Source organism: Ylistrum balloti, unplaced genomic scaffold, assembly GCF_031769215.1.
Source record: "Ylistrum balloti isolate Yb309-2 unplaced genomic scaffold, AGI_CSIRO_Ybal_v1 Utg369660, whole genome shotgun sequence".
Classification (NCBI taxonomy): domain Eukaryota; kingdom Metazoa; phylum Mollusca; class Bivalvia; order Pectinida; family Pectinidae; genus Ylistrum; species Ylistrum balloti.
This window is the reverse complement of record NW_026781911.1, coordinates 298,826-321,435: the sequence shown is the minus strand read 5'-3', so window position 1 is coordinate 321,435 and position 22,610 is coordinate 298,826. Positions and strand designations below refer to the sequence as shown.

The window sequence follows — 22,610 nt, the reverse complement described above, 5'->3', positions numbered from 1 at the left end:
TAAGGGAGATAATCTGCAAAATATCTCGGTCATTTCAGAATGTCATTAAAACGTTCGTAAGCAATTTACTAAGATGAAACAAAAACACATTGTTTGTAATTAAGGCACAAAATCCATTTGTAACAAAGACACATAAAGACATACATATTTATATAAGATAGAGAAAGAGATATTCATAATTAAGTCACATTCATGTAATTGAAAATGACTGAATTATGCAAATTTGGCCTGTCTCTAAATCTTTTCGACGTTAAAAAAATAATAGGAAATTTTCTTATCACTGCATCTATTACATGAATACAGATTTGGCACCATTTTGATCCCTGAAGCAATCATGCGAGAAAGGAGCCCACTGATTGGTCAAAAATAGATTCTGACAGGCTTCAATGGATCTCCGTGTAAAAAGGAAAATGAAGTGCTGTGAGAGATATGATTTTGGATTAGATTTAACAACAAAAAATGTTTGTAACTAAAACAAACTATTACATTTTTTAACCTACACACACAAAGATGTTTCTAACAAATATACAAGAAAAATTGATGGTTTTTTTTTTGTGTGATGGTAATGGTGTTGAAGATATGAACCACAAATTCTATACTTGTTCACAGTTTTCCAATTATAGACATGCATCTTTTTATTCAATGTATGATTTGAATATAGATTTTAATATATAAATTACCTTGTGAGGAGTCAAATAATGCTTAATCATAGCAGATTAAAAGTAAGTCAGAAAAATTGACTTATTGCTGATACAATTTACTGTTCCAGTAAAATTTGAAGAAAACAACAATATGCAAAAAACAATGTTTAATACTATTGCACATGTAATAATATGTCACGGTTTAAAGCTGATTTGTTCACATCTGAAATGATTTATATCTTAACAATGAGTATTGACATATAACAACTAAATAAAAAAAAAACTGTTTATGTTACTGAATATCATTGTGTATGACCAATTAAAAAGTTTTAAATTCATCTAGTTTCTCCCATCTTAACCATTGCTATAACTTTCAAAAGCGTTTGTGTATACAACTTAAATCAAGTATAAAAATAAAATAAGACAATCAGGTAAAAAGTCACGAGGCCTTAGAATGATCATGTCACAGAGTCAAATGTAACGGTTCGTGGCCTCTCCTCATTTAAATCATTTCCCAGGTCCTCAGGGTCTATTTCTCCCTCAAACATTTGCTGTAGTAGAACCTCAACTTTCTTCCTACCTGTAAGTATAACATGTTAGATGTGTACCAGATCTGGTTTTACATACATAGTGGGGTGATCATCAGATAAGCGAGTCAATGAACATCACATATAGTATAGTCAAGGGGGATAACTGCATTTACTTTTTATGACAATTTACTGTTTTACAGTGTTATAAGGTGTGAATAAGTGATATATTAAATAACTTTGTTAGTACATAAACTTACTCTTTTTCTTTAGATGGAAACGAAGTCCCTCTTCGGCAGACAAGTCAGGAATGCTGTCAACATCAGAGTCATCTGAGTCATTATCCTGATCATCATGGCTGGAGGTGGGAGGGACATGTGTTCGGTCTGGTTCCTCTTCATGTGACACAAGCTCCATGTCGTCCATCTTTAATGACTCATGAGGCTTCACCAGCCTGTTATACCAACAAATCACAGACTGCTATTCTGTATAATATCATATTCATTAGTACAGAACAGTGTACAGTACCCTACAGAAAATGTAATACATACATATGACCTCGCCAATGTATGAGTTTCCATTACACATGTAATTATGAAACAGGTCTAATTTCATTTTCAATTTTGCCATGTCTATGGCCAGTATCATCAATCACATACGAAATGGAAACAAGATCTGTTTTATCAAATCATCAATTATTTCAGGCTAATATTCCAGAAAACATACATTTTAATATCTAATTTGTAGTCATTACAGTTCTACCACACATGGTCTCCATTGTCTGTGATATCATCGTCTAAATCTGACATCACAATACTTGTAGGCTATATTACACATGTAAAAAATTATACATGTGTATATTGACTAATAAACAAAATTCATGTAATTAGTTATGTTTATTTCTGTATTCAGTTCGAAATTTTGTTCATGAAATTGAAAACTACTTTGTATCAGGTATCAATGTGCTACACCATGGTTTAAACAGACTTTACTTTAACAAATTTCAGAAGATTTCAGGGAATATTAAAAGAGATATAGTTTATTTTCCAGCACCTTATTTATGAAACTTACAAAACTTTAATGACATTAATGCTAGCACATGAACAACAATATAACTCTTTAATTATGCTGACATATCGCAAGTTAGAAAAATATAATAATTTGGTATGTGAATCATTTGATAACGAACTTCATTTCTTAACAAATTTTGAACAAAATCAAGGAGAATTTCAAATAATTGAAGGACTATTCCAAGATATTTTTCAACTTTTCTGTTTCTCAAGGAGTTTCAAATCTTCAGTAAAATTCCAGGAGTTTTGAAGGACCTGTATGAATCCTGTATACATTATAACATGGTACAAACTCACTGTCCAACACCTAATCCCAGTTCCTTGATCTTTTTCTCCACAAAAGTCTCCATTCTACCAGCTTTCTGTAGCGAGTATTCTAGTATAAATGCTTCAAGGATGAATGCTATGAAAATGCTGAAAGTAAAATTTGAATTGGAATAAAATTAAAAATTTAGCAAGCATAAAAATCAAAATGATATACCGATGATTTACAGGACAAATAAAGTCATTGATATCTATATCTAAATACCTGATGAAAAATATGCTGTTGCATCAACCATCTGATGACAATACTGTTTTTTGTATTTCAGAACATTTTCAGAACATTTTCTTTAGGCTGCTAATGTCAATAGAATAAAAGTTCTTACAACACAACCAGTAGAAGATTAGAGTGTGACATTCATTATTTTGGGCGTATTACTGGGATAGTGAGATAGTGAGAAGGATTCTGACTTACTTTAGGACGATGACAACACAACAGAGATGGAATACAAAAAAGTAGATCCTGGCAGCCTTGTTGGTAACTATCACAAACCCAGAAGTGATCAGTAACACAGGGTCAAGGAATCAAATGTCAACCTTGGAACGGTCAGTGACCTTATCACATGTTCAATCAAGTATTGTGAAGATGATTCACTCTTTATTCTGGAATACAATTTATTTTGAGGGGTTTAGCTTTTGTTGATTTTGTGGGTATAATCCACCAATTCATCTGCCCATGAAGTGATAAACAGTAATGACTAGGATGAATTAATAGTGCAAGTGAGTTTCACCAGTATTGTGCTTATCAATGAAAATACCCATGAATCAGTATTTTTTTGAAACACCTTGAAAATTGAGACCCATGATTATACATGATTTTACAATAAGCAATTAAAAATTCCTACTTCTATAATATATTTCCAAAATAAAAACATGTCATAAAACACAACATATATTAAATATATATCCATTTTTTTTCACTAGTTAATCTGTAAATAACAGGAGTATCATTGAAACTGATAAGTGCTCCCCAAAAACAACATAACTGGAAACTAAATTCTGTCTTTGTATGATCAATGTATACACTAAGTGTCATTATCCTAATTTAAATGTAAGCAATTTAAAGTTGTGTTCTGGACAAAAAATGTTAATAAAGGGCAATAAGTCTGTAATGGAGGAGTCACAGGCTCTGAATTTGGTACACTGCACAAAAAGTCTGTAATGGAGGAGTCATGGGCCCTGAATTTTGTACACTGCACAAAATTTTAACGAAGGGCATTAAGTCTGTAATGTGGGGTCATGGGCCCTGAATTTTGTACACTGCAAACAATTTTAACAAAGGGCATTAAGTTTGTAATGTGGGGTCATGGGCCCTGAATTTTGCACACTGCAAACAATTTTAACAAAGGGATTAAGTCTGTAATGGAGGGGTCATAGGCCCTGAATTTTGTATACTGAATAAAAATTTAACAAAGGGATTAAGTCTGTAATGCAGGGGTCATAGGCCCTGAATTTTGTACATCACATATTGCTTAGTATGACAAATGTATTCAACAAAGTTTCATGATCCTTGCTTAACTGTGGGCAAAGTTATGCTCAGCACACAAAGGGACAGATGGAAACATGGACAAACAAAGTAGTGTCTATATCTTCCCCAAAACATTTTGGAAGCATAAAAAGGATATCATGCCACTGATTGACGACAGTAAGCTCAAACAGAACAACAAGTGCCCTGAGGATGTCGTTGAAGTTGTTGTTGCAGTAGTGGTTTCTATAGAAGGCTGTATTGTTGAGAAGTACATTCCCACAGAACAGCTCACTAGGTTGCCTGTCAGCATTGTACGGATAGAAACGGATCAGGCCATGGAACACCTCCATACCAATAATGGCAAAAATATAGTAAAACACCTGTAGAGAGATATTGAGAAAAACTTACTGGCAAAAATATAGTAAAACACCTGTAGAGAGACAAAGAGGAAAAACTTACTGGCAAAAATATGGTAAGATACCTTTAGAGAGATATAGAGAAAAATTTACTGGCAAAAATATAGTAAAACACCTGTAGAGAGATATAGAGAAAAATTTACTGGCAAAAATATAGTAAAACACCTGTAGAGAGACAAAGAGGAATAACTTACTGGCGAAAATATGGTAAGATACCTGTAGAGAGATATAGAGAAAAATTTACTGGCAAAAATATAGTAAGGTACCTGTAGAGAGATATAGAGAAAAATTTACTGGCAAAAATATAGTAAAACACCTGTAGAGAGACAAAGAGGAAAAACTTACTGGCAAAAATATGGTAAGATACCTTTAGAGAGATATAGAGAAAAATTTACTGGCAAAAATATAGTAAAACACCTGTAGAGAGATATAGAGAAAAATTTAATAGCAAATATATAGTAAAACATTTGTACAGTAAAATACAGGTAAAAAGGATACAAATATTGGTAAAAATGTGCAGTAAAACACCTGTAGAGAGATAAACAGGTAAACATACACTTTTAAGTTAGGTGTAAAAATACAAAACAAAGCTGTTGTCCATGAGGGTGAACAGATTAATGGACAAAGAGACAAGTCTGTTACAGCTAGAGGGTAACTTATACAGTGAACAGATTAATGGACAGAGAGACAAGGCTTTTCCAGTTAAAGGGTAACTTATACAGTGAATAGATTAATGGACAGAGAGACAAGGCTAATCCAGCTAGAGGGTAACTTATACAGTGAACAGATTAATGGACAGAGAGACAAGGCTATTCCAGCTAGAGGGTAACTTATACAGTGAACAGATTAATGGACAGAGAGACAAGGCTATTCCAGTTAAAGGGTAACTTATACAGTGAACAGATTAATGGACAGAGAGACAAGGCTTTTCCAGCTAGAGGGTAACTTATACAGTGAACAGATTAATGGACAGAGAGACAAGGCTAATCCAGCTAGAGGGTAACTTATACAGTGAACAGATTAATGGACAGAGAGACAGATTAATGGACTTAGAGAGAACAGATTAATGGCTTTTTTTCCAGCTAGAGGGTAACTTATACAGTGAACAGATTAATGGACAGAGAGACAAGGCTAATCCAGCTAGAGGGTAACTTATACAGTGAACAGATTAATGGACAGAGAGACAAGGCTTTTCCAGCTAGAGGGTAACTTATACAGTTAACAGATTAATGGACAGAGAGACAAGGCTTTTCCAGCTAACCCATCTCATTGCAGGGGGTATAAATGGATAAGACTTCTTTATGTCTTCAATATTTGTAAACAAAAATGAAAACTGGTGGATAACATGATCACACACCAGTATAAGTAACGTTGGTGTATCTGATGTTACCTGGTACTGCTATATAACACCACTGGATTTTACCTCTCTACCTTATTTACCTGATTACAGTTGTCCTCCAATGTATACTTACAAAGATGACTCCTCCGTATGTTAGTATAGATGGTCCAATATTTATAATCGTCATCAATATAACTTTGAACCTGCAATATAAAGTAACTTGTTGGGTAATCATTTAAATCCTTTTTACAGCAACATTTGGAGAATTTGTTTTTTGTATTTTTTTTTTTTACTATTTTCAGAATCATCCACTTAGAATAGAATAAGTCTCTGAAATTCTAAAATCCTTTAAGCTAGCACCAAAGCGATAGAATTGTTAGTAATAAAGTTATGTACCACAAAAGTTGTAATTCTGGAAGACAAAACCAAAGAGAAAGACCCCTTCATTAAAAAAGATGGTGGTCTCAACAGACAGGTTTACTCCACAAATACAACAGGTGGTCTCACATGTAAGGTTCTACTGTAGATAATCTTTAAAGTTGGGTCTTACCAATGTTTCTCAAATCAGCTACATCGTATTGTATTTAAAGTGGTAAGATCCATTACAGTTTATTATCTTGAACAATTTCTAAACTCTACCATATCCTGTTTAAATAACTTGTAAGACCTATAACAAAAATTACCATCTCAGTCGGATATTTGATATTGAATATATTTCACTTAAATAGGAAATGATATTGTGTTGTATACTACTCATTAAAAACAGTTTGTATTTTACAAAATATCAGATAGTACCAATCAAGGGTGATTTACAAACCTTTGTATACTGCCGAATATCTTAATGAGTCGTACAACCCTCAAAACCAGTAGTGGATCCAGTGTCCGCAACTCATCACTGGCTGTAGAGCAAGAAAAACATATACACCAAAGTAATACTGAGATAAGGGAGATTACTCAGCAAAGTAATGCTGAGATAACGAAGACAGCTCAGCAAAGTAATGTTGAGATAAGGAAGACTGCTCAGCAAAGTATTGCTGAGATAAGGAAGACTGCTCAGTAAAGTAATGCTGAGATAACGAAGACAGCTCAGTAAAGTAATGCTGAGATAAGGAAGACTGCTCAGCAAAGTAACGCTGGGATAAGGAAGACAGCCCAGCAAAGTAATGCTTAAATAAGGTAGACTACTCAGCAAAGTAACGCTGAGATAAGGAAGACAGCCCAACAAAGTAATGCTTAGATAAGGTAGACTACTCAGCAAAGTAATACTGAGATAAGGAAGACTGCTCAGCAAAGTAATGCTGAGATAAGGAAGACAGCTCAGCAAAGTAATGCTGAGATAAGGAAAACTGCTCAGCAAAGTAATGCTGAGATAACGAAGACAGCTCAGCAAAGTAATGCTGAGATAAGGAAGACAGAGCAAAGTAATGCTGAGATAAGGAAGACAGCTCAGCAAAGTAATGCTGAGATAAGTAAGACAGCTCAGCAAAGTAATGCTGAGATAAGGAAGACTGCTCAGCAAAGTAATGCTGGGATAACGAAGACAGCCCAGCAAAGTAATGCTAAGATAAGAAAGACTGCTTTCTCCTATCCACATGCATGATACCATATAGACAGAATTTTTGCTAGGATATTTTTCTTTACATTAAAAAATTTGACTCGTAAAAGGAATGTCTACTGTAAACATAAACAATTGCGTCAAACATGTAGTCACAATTGTGTTACATATGCACTTATTGGTAACAATATACAATAAAAAACATTCCAGGCAACCATTTGACACATTCTATGCTGATTGACTTCCAACTGGGCTGAGATAGGGATGTGGAAAATTGAATCAATTCAGAGTGTAAGGCAATGCTAGAAGGTATTTTAATATAAAAACTACACTTAATGAACACCTGTAAAGAAATATATACATCTGTATTTAATGAACTGACATGACATGTAACAACGGGAAGATGTGTAATTTTGACATTCAGTAAGCACTTTGCAAGTCTATAATGTCTAAAAAAAACTCTTAGTAATCTGTCTATACCCACAGACTCACTATCCTGGTAATTCATATGTATTCCAGACCCAAAAAACCCTAGTGATCTGTATTTATCCAAGACTCATAACCCTGGTGATCTGTATCTATCCAAGACCCACAACCTTGGTGATCTGTCTATATCCACAGATCCACAACCCTGGTGATCGGTATCTATCCAAGACCCACAACCTTGGTGATCTGTCTATATCCACAGACCCACAACCCTGGTGATCGGTATCTATCTAAGACCCACAACCCTGGTGATCTGTATTTATCCAAGACCTACAACCCTGGTGATCTGTATCTATCCCAGACCCACAACCTTAGTGATCTGTCTATATCCACAGACCCATAACCCTGGTGATCTGTATCTATCCAAGACCCACAACCTTGGTGATCTGTCTATATCCACAGACCCACAACCCTGGTGATCGGTATCTATCTAAGACCCACAACCCTGGTGATCTGTATTTATCCAAGACCTACAACCCTGGTGATCAGTATCTATCCCAGACCCACAACCCTGGTGATCTGTATGTATTTCACACCCACAACCCTGGTGATCTGTATTTATCCAAGACCCATAACCCTGGTGATCTGTATCTATCCAAGACCCACAACCTTGGTGATCTGTCTATATCCACAGACCCACAACCCTGATGATCGGTATCTATCTAAGACCCACAACCCTGGTGATCTGTATTTATCCAAGACCTACAACACTGGTGATCTGTATCTATACCAGACCCACAACCCTGGTGATCTGTATGTATCCCAGACCCACAACCCTGGTGATCTGTATTTATCCCAGACCCACAACCCTGGTGATCTGTATGTATTTCACACCCACAACCCTGGTGATCTGTATTTATCCAAGACCCATAACCCTGGTGATCTGTATCTATCCAAGACCCACAACCTTGGTGATCTGTCTATATCCACAGACCCACAACCCTGGTGATCGGTATCTATCTAAGACCCACAACCCTGGTGATCTGTATTTATCCAAGACCTACAACACTGGTGATCTGTATCTATCCCAGACCCACAACCCTGGTGATCTGTATGTATCCCAGACCCACAACCCTGGTGATCTGTATTTATCCAAGACCTACAACACTGGTGATCTGTATGTATCCCAGACCCACAACCCTGGTGATCTGTATGTATCCCAGACCCACAACACTGGTGATCTGTATTTATCCCAGACCCACAACCCTGGTGATCTGTATGTATTTCAGACCCACAACCCTACAACCCTGGTGATCATCCAAGACCCACAACCTTGGTGATCTGTATCCACAGACCCACAACCCTGGTGATCTGTATGTATTTCACACCCACAACCCTGGTGATCTGTATTTATCCAAGACCCATAACCCTGGTGATCTGTATCTATCCAAGACCTACAACACTGGTGATCTGTATCTATCCCAGACCCACAACCCTGGTGATCTGTATGTATCCCAGACCCACAACCCTGGTGATCTGTATTTATCCCAGACCCACAACCCTGGTGATCTGTATGTATTTCACACCCACAACCCTGGTGATCTGTATTTATCCCAGACCCACAACCCTTGTGATCTGTATGTATTTCACACCCACAACCTTGGTGATCTGTATTTATCCCAGACCCACAACCCTGGTGATCTGTATGTATTTCACACCCACAACCCTGGTGATCTGTATGTATCCCAGACCCACAACTCTGGTGGTTTGTATTTATCCCAGACCCACAACCCTGGTGGTCTGTATGTTTCAGGTGCTAAGTATTGAGATTAAAACACTTCATGTAAGATAAATGTTAAAGTCTATCACGGTTTGTAGGTGAAATATAACTTACAAGCTCCTCCTGCTGCTTCTACTACAGTGGCTATAGCAGCTGATACAATGACAAGGAAATCAAATCTGTAACAAACACAGGGCAAAACTCGTAGTTTAGATATACATCACAAACACACGACAAAACTCGTAGTTTAGATATACATCACAAACACACGACAAAGCTCGTAGTTTAGATATACATCACAAACACACGACAAAACTCGTAGTTTAGATATACATCACAAACACGCGACAAAACTCGTAGTTTAGATATACATCACAAACACGCGACAAAACTCGTAGTTTAGATATACATCACAAACACGCGACAAAACTCGTAGTTTAGATATACATCACAAACACGCGACAAAACTCGTAGTTTAGATATACATCACAAACACATGACAAAACTCGTAGTTTAGATATACATCACAAACACACGACAAAACTCGTAGTTTAGATATACATCACAAGCACACGACAAAACTCGTAGTTTAGATATACATCACAAACACACGACAAAACTCGTAGTTTAGATATACATCACAAACACACGACAAAACTCGTAGTTTAGATATACATCTTAAACACAGGACAAAGCTTGTGATTAATACTTAAACTAAACTTAAATTCTGGACATTTTCATCACAATACAATAGCCAAAAATATGTTGTTTAAAGACTGCTATTGTGTTTATTTATCAGATTTCAATATCATATGTAAACACGCTGTAAGCAAGTACAATCTCAGCACTTTGATAATTACTGTTTAAATAAAGAGATTCTTACATGTTCCAAAATCTTATGAAGAACTCACGAGGCCCAAAGACATAGAGTTTAAAGCTGATCTCCAACAAAAAGACCGAGAGGAAGAACCAGTCAGCACTATCCACATCAAACCCAATAAACCAGGCATTCAGGAAAATCAGAAAGTCAAAGAAGAAGCGAAAAAATCTGTAAATAGAAAAAAATATATACAATAAAACAAAGTTGTTTTACAAGCAACAAAAACGCAAGAAAAGTCACTTATTAAATGACTGTCTCCTATCTATAAAAGCACCAAAGTGAAGAGAATTCATCGGACCTGTATTCATTACTAAGTGGTGTAATACATTGATGCTGGAATTTTGATGAATGCCTGTCTATGAAAGCACAAATGAGAAGGGAGCTCATAGGACCTGTGTTATAATTGACATTTCTGTGTGAAGGTAAAGGTGGCTATGGCCGACCTTACTCACTTGTGTCTAACAACTTTCTTGATAAAGTTGCTGATCCTGGAGTTGTATATATACGGAATCTTAAGTTCCAGGAACGTGAGGCGGTCATGCACCTCTGAAAGTCGTAGCTCCAACAAATCTGCTAAGCTGAGGAATTCTGCCTTCGCTGGATATAAGAAGAGACATTAAAAAACCACTAGTCCCATGTATATGTACAGTAGAGTTGGAAATGATATCCTAATTATACACTCTAAACAACCCTTCATACTTTCTACATAACTATTCTTAATCTATTTAAATTCACCTCATACTTGAACCATAGAACTAAACTATGATCAAACCAATTGCGAGTTTTTCTTTATTTGTTTCCATCATTTTGCTGGTTTTCACCAAATGATTTTCTATTCTTTTTAGATTTAACATTAAAAGTGGAGTACATTAATGTAAACACATCAACATTCACCTGATTTACCTGATCTACAAAGCACTGTTAGTAAAACTATCACTGATATGAATCTCCCAACATCCTGCCTGTATTTAGGTAACCCACACCAGTGTTTTAGGGAAGGTAGTGTCTAACTATCTCTCCAGTGTTTTAGTTAACAGATTGTCCATCTATTGAGAAAAGTGTTTATCACATTATCTGGCAACTTTCCTAGAACTGATCTACCTTACTTTATACATATAATATAGGAAGAGGGAGAGGATTGTACATGTACTCCCATTAGATAAGACTACATGATAAAAAGGAACGCTGGGCTGTTTACTTACATATGGTATTGTTGGCATCAACATCCAACACCCTCATCAGAAGGTCAATATGGAGCTGACTTTTATTGGGGATGACACGTCTCATCAGCTGACACCAAGTATTGTGGTTGATGACATTGCCAGCACCCCGCTTCAATTTGAGGATCTCAAATGCCTGGGCCAGCTTCTGTCTCTTACTGTACACGGCACTTTTGATCTCATTCTACAATACAATACAGACTCTATATTTTGGCACTGTAGGTAGGGTGTAATAAGAATTGAACATGCTGTCTCCATTCCATAATTTATGTGAGGTGACTGAATTTCATATCTGACCGTTTCCCCTTTTTTCCTGTCTCCCTTGACATTACTTATGACCTTCAGTTGAGCATTTGCCTTTGTGAGGAAGGCTTTGGGTTCTGTCCCCTAGTCAAGATACACCAGAGTGTTTAAAAATTGATTGTTACATTTCCCTGTTTAAAGCTCAGCTCCATGTGATAGTGTAACAACAAGCTCAACAGTTGTCAGTATAATCGGACTGGTTGGGATGTCCAGCTGGTAACCTTCAGCAGTATATTTCAGTGCAGTAGCACTATAAAGTCGACTTCAGTTCCACACTATCACAAAGAACATAGTGCAGATTCCTAACAAGTCAAACACTTACCACAAGCACTCACCCCCGAAGCATTGAGAGGCTGTGCTTGAATGATCATAGCTGTTGATACCTGTAGAATGTTAAGCAATTTAAAACCAAAACCACCCTGCAACATTGAAATTCGTGTGTGGACAGTCTATATGTGTTGAAATCCATTTGTGAATACACCTGAGAGTTTTCATTAGAACCACTCATAAGCCACAAGTTTTATTGGAGAACATGCCCGAGGGTTTTGGCAATATGTATTTGATACCTTGAGGTTTTTGCGGTAATTGTTGTAGATGGCAGCCAGCACAATACTCATGAAGATGTATAGACAGATGATGATATATCCAATAAAGAACAATGCAAACCACTTGTTCTCATCATAGGCTGGCATCCTGAACAAACAAAGTGACACTTATTTATACAGCATCATATCACAGAATAACTTCTGTATCTTAGCTGATTACAGAGTATTCAATGTAAAAATCAGGTGCAGGTCTTTTAATCATTGCTTGTATGCTGAAAAGTGTTTTCATCAGATGTGAAACATGTAGAACATCTTAAATAATTTTTATCTGTATGATTATGGTTTCACTCAGGTAATCTTACGTATATTGAATACTTACATGACATCTGGGTTGTTAGCTGTAGTGACCAACACATAGAGATCCCAGATACTGTCTAGGTAATTCTTAAAGTACTGCTGACCATAGGGATACTTCATACCTTGTCTGTAGTGAAGATATATACACTAGATATCATACGTTTATCATCTGTGCCACAAAAATAATGATCTCTGGTGGGTGTGTCACATGGTGTACATATAGTTTAAATGGTATACAAAACCAATCATCTTCCAAGCCTCATACTGTTAATGTTCAGACGTTTAGTATCAAACAAGGCAATACTAACAGTACAAATATCCTCATGGTTCAACTTTGACTGATGTGGATTTAGTGATGACCAAGTGTGTGAATTGATCCAAATCCTTCAAGGAATGAAGTATCTAGAGCCCTGACAAGCATTTTCTAAAAATAGTAACAGTGATTGTGACCTTCACCCTAAATTCCTTAAACTTCGTCCTAAACATTACGGTGCCTTTTAATGTGAGGTCAGTTGAAAGTCCCTTTAGAAAGCTACAAGAGTATTGACAAGGATTTTCTATAAATAGTGACAGTGACCTTGGCCATGAAAACCTGATTCTTGGACTTGTCAATGATACTATAGCCCTGTATAAGTGTGTGAAGTTTAAACAAACTTTATGAAGGCAAGAAGCAACTTGGGTGCTTACAAGATTTTCTAAAAATAGACTCTGACCTTGACCTTGATCCTACAATCCTGAAACACCAAATAATCTGATATATTACGGGCCTTTGTGTGTGATGTGTGATCAAAATACCCTTTGGGATGTGAAGCTGCTAAAGCACGGACAAATTTGGGTGCTATGTATGTAAGAGGGATAATATTCTTTTGTTTCATACTATAAAGGATAAATGATGCATTACATTTCTAACTCGTTTTTCACTGACCCCCGACAATCATTGATTTGAAAAACGATCTTTTATATACTTAGAAAATGAAGACATTCCACTTTAAATTTCATGTTACTGGTTTTGTTAGGGATTCATATCAAAGAAATTAACAAATGATATAAAAAGGAATACAACATACTTGTAATGGTTATCTGGTTAACTACTGTTGTTTTATAAACCACAGTCAATTATCTATTATATATATACCAATCACTGATATTATTTCAAATGTGTAAGAACATTAATGTTCCTCTGCCAAATTCAAGGTCACCATTTTCACATCATCTTTTCTGTACCTGTGGAATAAGCCGTGTCAATGTTAAAGCTTTCTAGTTAGTCATTTCATTGTTTTCAGACAAAAAATGACCCATTGTTTGCCTGATACAAATGCATTATTTGAAGAAAAAACAATCAGAAGACATAACACCCAAACTTAAAGTTAATTAGATCTTTATACTGTGTGGTTCCATTTATCTTTAGTCAAAGAGATCACAGGTACATTTTTTCATAACAGTTGTCACACAATTTGACACTTATTCCAAGCTTACAGAAAAGACATGAAGAACAGAACCTTGGATACTAGAGATGAATTAGTTACATACACATGTATTATATATACCAGGTATTAGTGCTCAAGTTCAACATGCACAAAAACAAAAAAACAAACAAAATAGAAAAAAAGTGCAAGTGTACCGAAATAGTGAGTTTTGAAATTTAGAAGCACATATTCATATTGAAGCAAGCTTCAGCTAACCAAAAACAGAAATATTGATTGTTTTAAAAGTTCTATGTTTCTTCACTTGAACCATGCTTTTATTTGATTGATGTATATATAAGCCAGCAGTTATTGATTTTCTCTACACAACCTACCATCCCTTAACCAACTGTACAATATATACACAACCTAGTCCCCAAACACATTCCTAACTAACCAACTGTATAATATATACACAACCTAGTCCCCAAGCACATGCCTAACAATACAATTTCTATCATACTAATGTACTCTTACCAGCATCAAACTAAAGACAAAATTGTCATTTCCTAAAGAAAAGAAGGTTACCTTTTGCTAAAAAGCTTGAGTGCAAGTAAACCAAAGAGGAGCACACTCAAAAGGAACAAAATAAGAACATTCATTATCTCCGGAACAGTCCGTCGGATGTTCCGGAAAGCTCTGCGTACCTGGAGGAGACATTAGATAGGTTAGACAAGCAAAATGAAAAGGTTAGAATGTTATACAGGTAACAACAAAAAAGAAAACGAAAACCTGTCTTCTCAGGTAAATTGGAAATTTGTCAGGTAATCATGTGGACCAGCAGAGTATTAAGTGTTTGAATGAAAAGTTCACTTTAATATATCCTAAAAACTTGATTAATTTTGTTGTTTTTTTGTTGTCTTTTTTTTTTATTTGGTCAGACAGGTTTTACATACACATGTTAGAACACACTGATTGAAACCATGCATCAATTTGTGTTTCTATTTTTTTTTTTTTTGCAAATTTTGACAGTTTAATGTTAAAACATATTTTTTTCTTATTTCCAAATGTACAGAAATATTGAAATATAACCCTACAGAAGTTCAAAATATCCAACATGCCAACACCATATTTGTATGTTCAAACATATCAAAATGAAATAAAATTCAGACAAAATAGAACTGAAAACAATAAGGTGAAAAGAGACAGCAACAATCAGAACATGTTTATTTCTAGCTGGCAGTGTAAACACAAAGGGCCTGCTCAAGTCACTGAGTGAAGTTGACTGTACTGCAGAAACAAGTATATGCTAGACGTGACCAGCAAATACTTCAATTGAACCCTCAAAGATTCTTTATAAAATCTATCTGAGGTCGTAAATGTCAGGATAAAAAATCAGAAGCTCGTATAATGCATCTATAACTAAACATAAACCAATAAAAAATAAAATTTGTGTTGGTGATTGAAGTGTTAACCTTTATCAGACACTGTCTGTATATCTATTGAAGAGCTGGGTAGCTTTCCCAAATTTACTGCCATAGTATTATTTATATATAAACTTTATTTGTTTTACAACAATTGCGAAACAAGTTATTTAAACTTATACTAATCACTCTTGTTGGCCCGGATGTAAGAGCGCGAGGGGCCTTTTTGTGGGAGGAAACCGGAGTACCCGGGGAAAACCCACGCGGTCGGACAGGTGACCCCTTACCTTTTCACGTCCGTTCCGGGAATCGAACCCCGGTCGGCTAGGTGAAAGGCGAGTGCGTTAACACTGCGCCACCCGACCACCCGACCACCCTAATAAATAGTATTATTTGTTAAAACCAGTGATATCTGGTAATATTCAAACCATGCAACATGCCCTCCTAGCCTGTCAATGGGCAGGATGGTCGGTGAGGGCATATATCAAGCATGCCGATCAATTTATCTCTATGCTTGCAACACTAAGAAAACAATTAGCATTCCAATACGATAATGAAGTTCTCTGTCATCTGAACCCATTCAAATAACACACACAGATGGACAAAATGAATCAATCGCTTAATAATGAAGCTATATTTACAATTTTCATGGTTTTATAATCATATATCAGATTGTTCTTGGAAAACAAAATACAAAAAGAGATCTCATCATCATTTCGTAGTTATTTATTCTTTGAAAGTTGGGTCTTCTTTTCTCTTCTTTCCTCTTTTTTTTTTGCTTTTTATGGTATGAAAATTGAAAAATCCTCTGTAGAAATAGCAATGATAATTTTCAGCTGCCAGAAAAATCAAAATGTACAACAAGGAACTATGGAGAATCTACACACCAAATTTGAGAACACTCCATCCAGTGCTTCTCAAAACGAAGCAATATAAACTTTCAAAGTAAAAAATCCAAAATAACCACTTTGCGCCATTTTATTTTTCAGATCAGCCAAAAATTCAAAAGAGCACATCTAGGGACAAAGGGGTATCTACATATGAAATCTGAGAAAGCTCCACCCAGTAGTTCCTTCTGATCAGTCCAAAAAACAAAAGGACACAACTGAGGACCAAGAGGAACTATTATGAAACATTGAGAAAGATTAATCCAATGCTTCTCCAGAAATAGTGATAAAAAACATATGATTGTCAAAAAACAAAATGGCAACCTGTCGGGTTTTTGTTTTTCTGTTCAATCCTAAAATGGACTATGCACAACAAGGCACCAAGGCATACCCTTATATGACATTAGAGAAAGATCCATCCAGTCCTTCTCAAGAAACTGCAATAACAATCTTCTATTTTCAAAATCCAAAATGTTCGCCTGTCAGCCATTTTGTTTTCCAAAATATCATATGCATAACTACAGACTAAAGCAATATACATTGCAATTTGAGAATAATTCTTCCAATACTTTTCCAGAAAAAACTTATTGCACACTATGACTGTCAAAACCCAAGATGGCCACCAATTGCCATTTTTGTTTTTCAAATCAGTCCGAAAATGGAATATGCATTACTGGGGACCAAGGCAAACCTACATATGGAATTAGAGAATGATTCTTCTCAAGAAATAGAAATAACAAGAATTGTTTCAGGATGATGACGGTAGACTAAGAAAAAAAGAATACCTCTAAACTCAATGGCTGCTGTGGCAAGCAACAGTAGGTGTCAAATTATGTGATTGTTTCTATTAAGTCAAATTTTATGTCTCTAAACACATTACTAACAACAGGACATCTCCTATAAGCTTTTGCGACATCTATTATGTTTGATTTTTCCGCAAATTTTGTTTTTAATAGCTGTCAATTTTTGTGGAGTGATTTCAAAGTGACAGGCTCTGCTTCACTCAAAGAATATACCATTAACTGGATTACTGTGCCTACTACATTCTTGTTCCTTTATGTAATTGATGGAAAATGTTTGGAAATGTTGTTATGACCTCATAAAAATTTGAAGAGTTATTCCTTTACAGAAAAACAAAACTTTACAAACAAAAGAAAATGAGATAGAAAAGGAATAAAATATGTGTAACAGATGAATAGAAAGTAATAAAAGAAAAATGTTAAGATACAATACTGTGTCACACACTACATATCAGACAGAAATGTTCAGATACAATACTGTCTCACAGACTCTACATTTCAGACAAGTACTGGTCTGCAGAAATACTTTGATTGCATGTAAATTACAATATCCTAGCTTGTACAGAATATGTTACCTGTTTCCCATCAGAGAAGTTGATGATGAACAGTGGGCGAAGTGGGCGGGACCATCTGACAGGGTAAGCGTTTGGAGCAACGTTCACCCATATAATGTAACCTATGATATCGATTAACGTTAACTGAAACAAACAGATTTTGTAAGAATGTAATATACAATGTTTATAAAATGACTATGTAAGGACTATAAGCAATAACTCGAACATTACATTTTCACAACTTATCTTATTCTGAAATGGTTTGTCACTTTCAATTTATGCAGCTATGTTTCATTTAATACTATCTTTCACCCATCCTGACTTTTAGTTAAAAATTCAATCACAGTTATAATAATGAAAGAGAATTATTCCCGTTTTGTTTCTGAAGAGATTCCCAAATGACAGTTGACTTGTGAACTTGAGTTTAACCTCTGACCTATAAGAGAATTTGACCTGTAACCTTATACCTACTATAATGCTAACTATGATGAGTATGTTTTTGGTGTCCCTCCAGAAGATTTCTGGCTTGGTGAAGTATACTGCATGGCAGAACCGAAACAGGAAGTAGATGAGACACACAATCTCCATGGTAATGGATGCCTGGCCAGAAAAATCAAACAAACAACATATGTATTATAAGTGGACTATTAGGTAGGACTGCTGACTAAACTGTCTGCTTATGTTTGTCAATAATTGATCTGGGTTCAGGACCCTGTAAAACAAACTCATTGCTCTCACTCTTACTGTTTATAGCTCATTTTTCTCTCTCATAATCAGCTCTAATTAAAGAATATTACTTCCAAGCTTACTAATTCATCTAAATGTTTCAGTATAAACACAAAGATAATGAGTGTGATAAAATTTGTTACCCAGTAAGGAATTTCCCATCCTGGCCGTGCAGGTTTCTCCACCAATGCCAATGACAGATCCAGCAGAATAAACAGGTAGAGCAGCCATCTTAGGTAAAACTTGTGGTACAGATTGTACGACCTGGTACAGAAGTTTGTGTGGTATAAGTATATATTTCAGGAGAACCAGAATGTACATGTTATGCAGAACATAACAGACTTAATGGTTTCGGTATAAAATAAATATACCAACTGATAAGCTTGGAGCCTCATCTTTAAGGGTTTGAATAATGGTGGACATATTGCATTATTTTTCAACATGATCCCCTTCAGCATCTATACACTTTTGCTAGCGATGTTTAAGGGCCTCAATGCCACTTTTTTAAGAAATCCTTTTCTTGACCGTTCAGAGAGTCCTCCACTGCATGTATAACATGATCATTTGACAGAAAGTGGGTACTGGAAATGATCTTTTTCAATTTTGGAAATTGATTAAAGTCTGATGGAGCAAGATCAGGCAAATAAGGTGGATGCTCAAACAATTCAAAGCCACAATCATTAATGGCAGCCATGGCAATGACAGACACGCAGGTGAAACAATACACCTTTTTTGAGTTCCATTAAAGATTCAATAAAAAGGTGCAGAGTAGTCATGTCAACATCGAGGTCATAACATCAACAACCTTAAGACTAAACTTCACTATAGTGTCCCTTTAACAGAGAATTGTGTTACATACCGAACATATTGAGGCTCTGTTTTGAAAGTAAAGTTCCTGCCTTGGGTGGCATCTGTCACCAATGTGACAGCCAAAACTAAATCCTGAGAAAAGATAGAGCAATTTAGTTTTCATGTAATTTTTCCATAAATCAAAATCATTTCAACTGGTAATTAATTGTAAGATAATCTAATATAAATGATTTTGCACGCTTATTGAAATATTACACCTGTGCATATATGTATCCAAATGCTTTGATCAGGCAGGCCATTATGATAAGATGTCCATGTGATTATTTATCAGAAATAAAATGTTAATCCAGATAATGTTTATCAGACTCCATGAATAAACTTAAACAATGTATCGTGTTTTTATGGATTATCAATTTAATAAGGAACATGTTTTTCCATACAGCACCTGTTCTTTTATTTGAATTTTCTCAGAGCTTCCAAACAAACTTTTTCTTCCTCTAAGTCGTAGTTTTGTACCATTGGCTCCTTCATTACGATCAGAGCCGATATCGAGTTTATCCCCACTTGGTTGACCGTTGTCTGTCTGAATAACCACCTGATCTGGACCGTCGTCTTCATTATTTAAGTTTTTACTCAGATCGCTCCCCAATGCTGGTTCTACAGTTATGGTTGGGATAACTGGATCTGGTGTAGCCATTGCTTGTTATCCACAAAACATTGACATATTGAACTTTTAAAACAAATCTGATCAGTGTACAAAGATATCTACCATAAATGACCAACACCGAGTCTGCTGCAGAACTCTTCACACTGTCAAAATGAAGTCGCCCAACATGATATTCGATCAATTTCCTGATGATAATTAAGTTGTTACTGACAAACTCCGTGTAAATATATCATTTCATTGAAACACATCAGTGATACCTGTTGGACAATTGATATAAAACACAACCTTCGTGGACAAACCATACAATAGCCATAAATCCTTAGCAGACAGCATAAGGGGCGTTTTTACCAGTGAACTTATCTAGGGAGCGCACACAAATTAATTAACTTCCTCTTATTAAGATTATTCAATTCTCAATACATTTCTTGTTGGTTTATATTTTTACTTAATATTTAAGAATATTATAATTTATACCAGCACTTATTACAAAACCATATCAAAAGTACATTGTTTAAAAACATTCTTTGTTTATCTGCAACCACATACAATTATTACTCCCTGCACGGCGCATTCGGTTTGGGAATATGCACGACGGTTACCTCCCTTGTTGTGATTGAAAACTTCGGGTATTCCAATTAAATGGACTCTTCTAATTCAAATAATTCTTCGTTCGTTGTCTATTTTTACCCACATAAACTTCATTTGATTTTCGTTAATTTGATTAAATTGATTTACTTGGTTTTTTTTTCTTTTGTCCTGCATTTTTTCCTAATCACGGATGTGTAAACCCAGAAAGATTCACTTGTAAATCACGGAATCTTATTTCGACTAAAAAAGAATCATTGAAAGAAGTATGGACCTGTCAGGACTTTCATGGATGACAGTTCCGTTGTAGCCAGTGCACGTTACATTTAATGGCAGCGACTGAAATGTCAATATCCATGAATTTACATAATCACCACCACCACCACCACCACCATTACCACCACCATCACCACCACAATGATACGATGGTATAACCCCCTCTCTAAAACAACATCTTATTGTCTGATTTTCCTTATTCAGTAAATCAGTTTGGTTTTTCACATTTTCACTCAAAAGTTTTCCGTTTTGAGTCTCTTCAATTACAAATATATGTAATATCAATCAAACAGCTTACTACTATTATACTAATGATTTCACACCGAGTGTACCAGTCTACATAAGTATATTATAAAAAAAGACAGTACAAATGAACGTGTTTATTATGTGTTTTATTAGCAACATTCATACACATTACTCAATTGTGAAATATTATTGGTGGAAAAGATGTTAATAGTTTGAAATTCACGGTCTATACATTACTTATTATATATACAGAAATTAGACAAGGTGGAGAGAGAATACGCAAAGTAAAAACGAACTATAAGTTATAGTCCAGTAAAGAACGCTGACGCGTATTGACAATATTCTAAATAAGAAACCAAATGTCTTCGTTTAATCATTATGACAAGACCTACCCTGACAGGGTGAAGGCACTGTTGATATCGGTAGAAACGGGTTTAAAAATCAACTAAAGAAGAGTAAACTTAACATTAAAAGAACGAGGGACACGCAGAAACGAACGTTGGGTGCTCATATTACCGAAACTACGGTAACTAGCCACATTCAGAATTTTCAGAATTGCAGCGACAAATCAAGAGCTAGAAAAAAAAAACTTAACAAACTCAATCATAAAGCGACCAGTGTGATGAAAAAGGAGACAAGGCACGTATATGAGTTTGTTATTTAAAAAAGGAAAAACTGGACAATCAATTATATTGTAAGTGGAAGTGTAAGAGAAAGGAAATTTACAGTCTAGGATGCCTGTTGTATAAACGGTGTGACGTGTCACCAAGTACTCTGACATGTTCACTTTGCATTGAAAGACAACATGTCTGTGTGTTGTTTTTCCTTACCTGATCAATTGTATGAGCTAAAGAGTAGGATAAGTTGGAGGGCTGGCAATACACTACAACAAATGTTGACTCAAATATGAGGACAGTCAGCTTCCTAGCTTAGATGGATTATAAACCACCCCGTCTTGATATTGTTCCGTGGTTTACAAATTCTAAGTGTTTATTTTGATGTAAGAACTGGTGACGTCATGGCACGAGAGGCCATGATAGAGGAAACGCACGAAAGAAAGTGCATGAAGCACAAGCAACTGATTGTAGACTTTGTCAGCAACAGATTGAAGGAGTATTGCGCTTGATAATAAATTTGGACAAAGGAATTCTTCATGCGATAAATTGCATAAAAAATTACTGGAAGTAGTGGAACCAGAACAGTTAAGCAGCCCTGGCCAGCATCCAGTTAGATATGGAGAGGGAAAGAGAAGTGCTGTGACTAACTGAAGAGTGATAATACTGTAAACATATTTAGGCGACAAGCTGACATTCAAATCATCAACAGCAAGAGTGTAGAAGCCCCTCTATTTCGTGATGGAACATACTTGTTGTCCGATATACTC

At 35.6% G+C, this 22,610-nt stretch overlaps 1 protein-coding gene across 1 annotated transcript; it reads right to left on the bottom strand.

The window, feature by feature from the left end:
• Nucleotides 1-776: 776 nt before the first annotated feature.
• Nucleotides 777-20,435, bottom strand: LOC132558619 (two pore calcium channel protein 1-like). Its single transcript, XM_060223215.1, has 19 exons — nucleotides 19,898-20,435; nucleotides 19,502-19,584; nucleotides 18,786-18,906; nucleotides 18,388-18,516; nucleotides 17,938-18,060; nucleotides 14,840-14,958; nucleotides 12,871-12,975; nucleotides 12,513-12,639; nucleotides 11,626-11,827; nucleotides 10,876-11,020; nucleotides 10,427-10,591; nucleotides 9,658-9,722; nucleotides 6,600-6,681; nucleotides 5,916-5,985; nucleotides 4,185-4,407; nucleotides 2,975-3,065; nucleotides 2,536-2,652; nucleotides 1,429-1,622; nucleotides 777-1,221 (listed from the first exon to the last, which is right to left on the bottom strand). The coding sequence occupies exons 1-19, from the start codon at nucleotides 20,147-20,149 to the stop codon at nucleotides 1,100-1,102; spliced, it is 2,535 nt and encodes an 844-aa protein (XP_060079198.1). The 5' UTR covers nucleotides 20,150-20,435; the 3' UTR covers nucleotides 777-1,099.
• Between the last annotated feature and the right edge of the window lie 2,175 nt (nucleotides 20,436-22,610).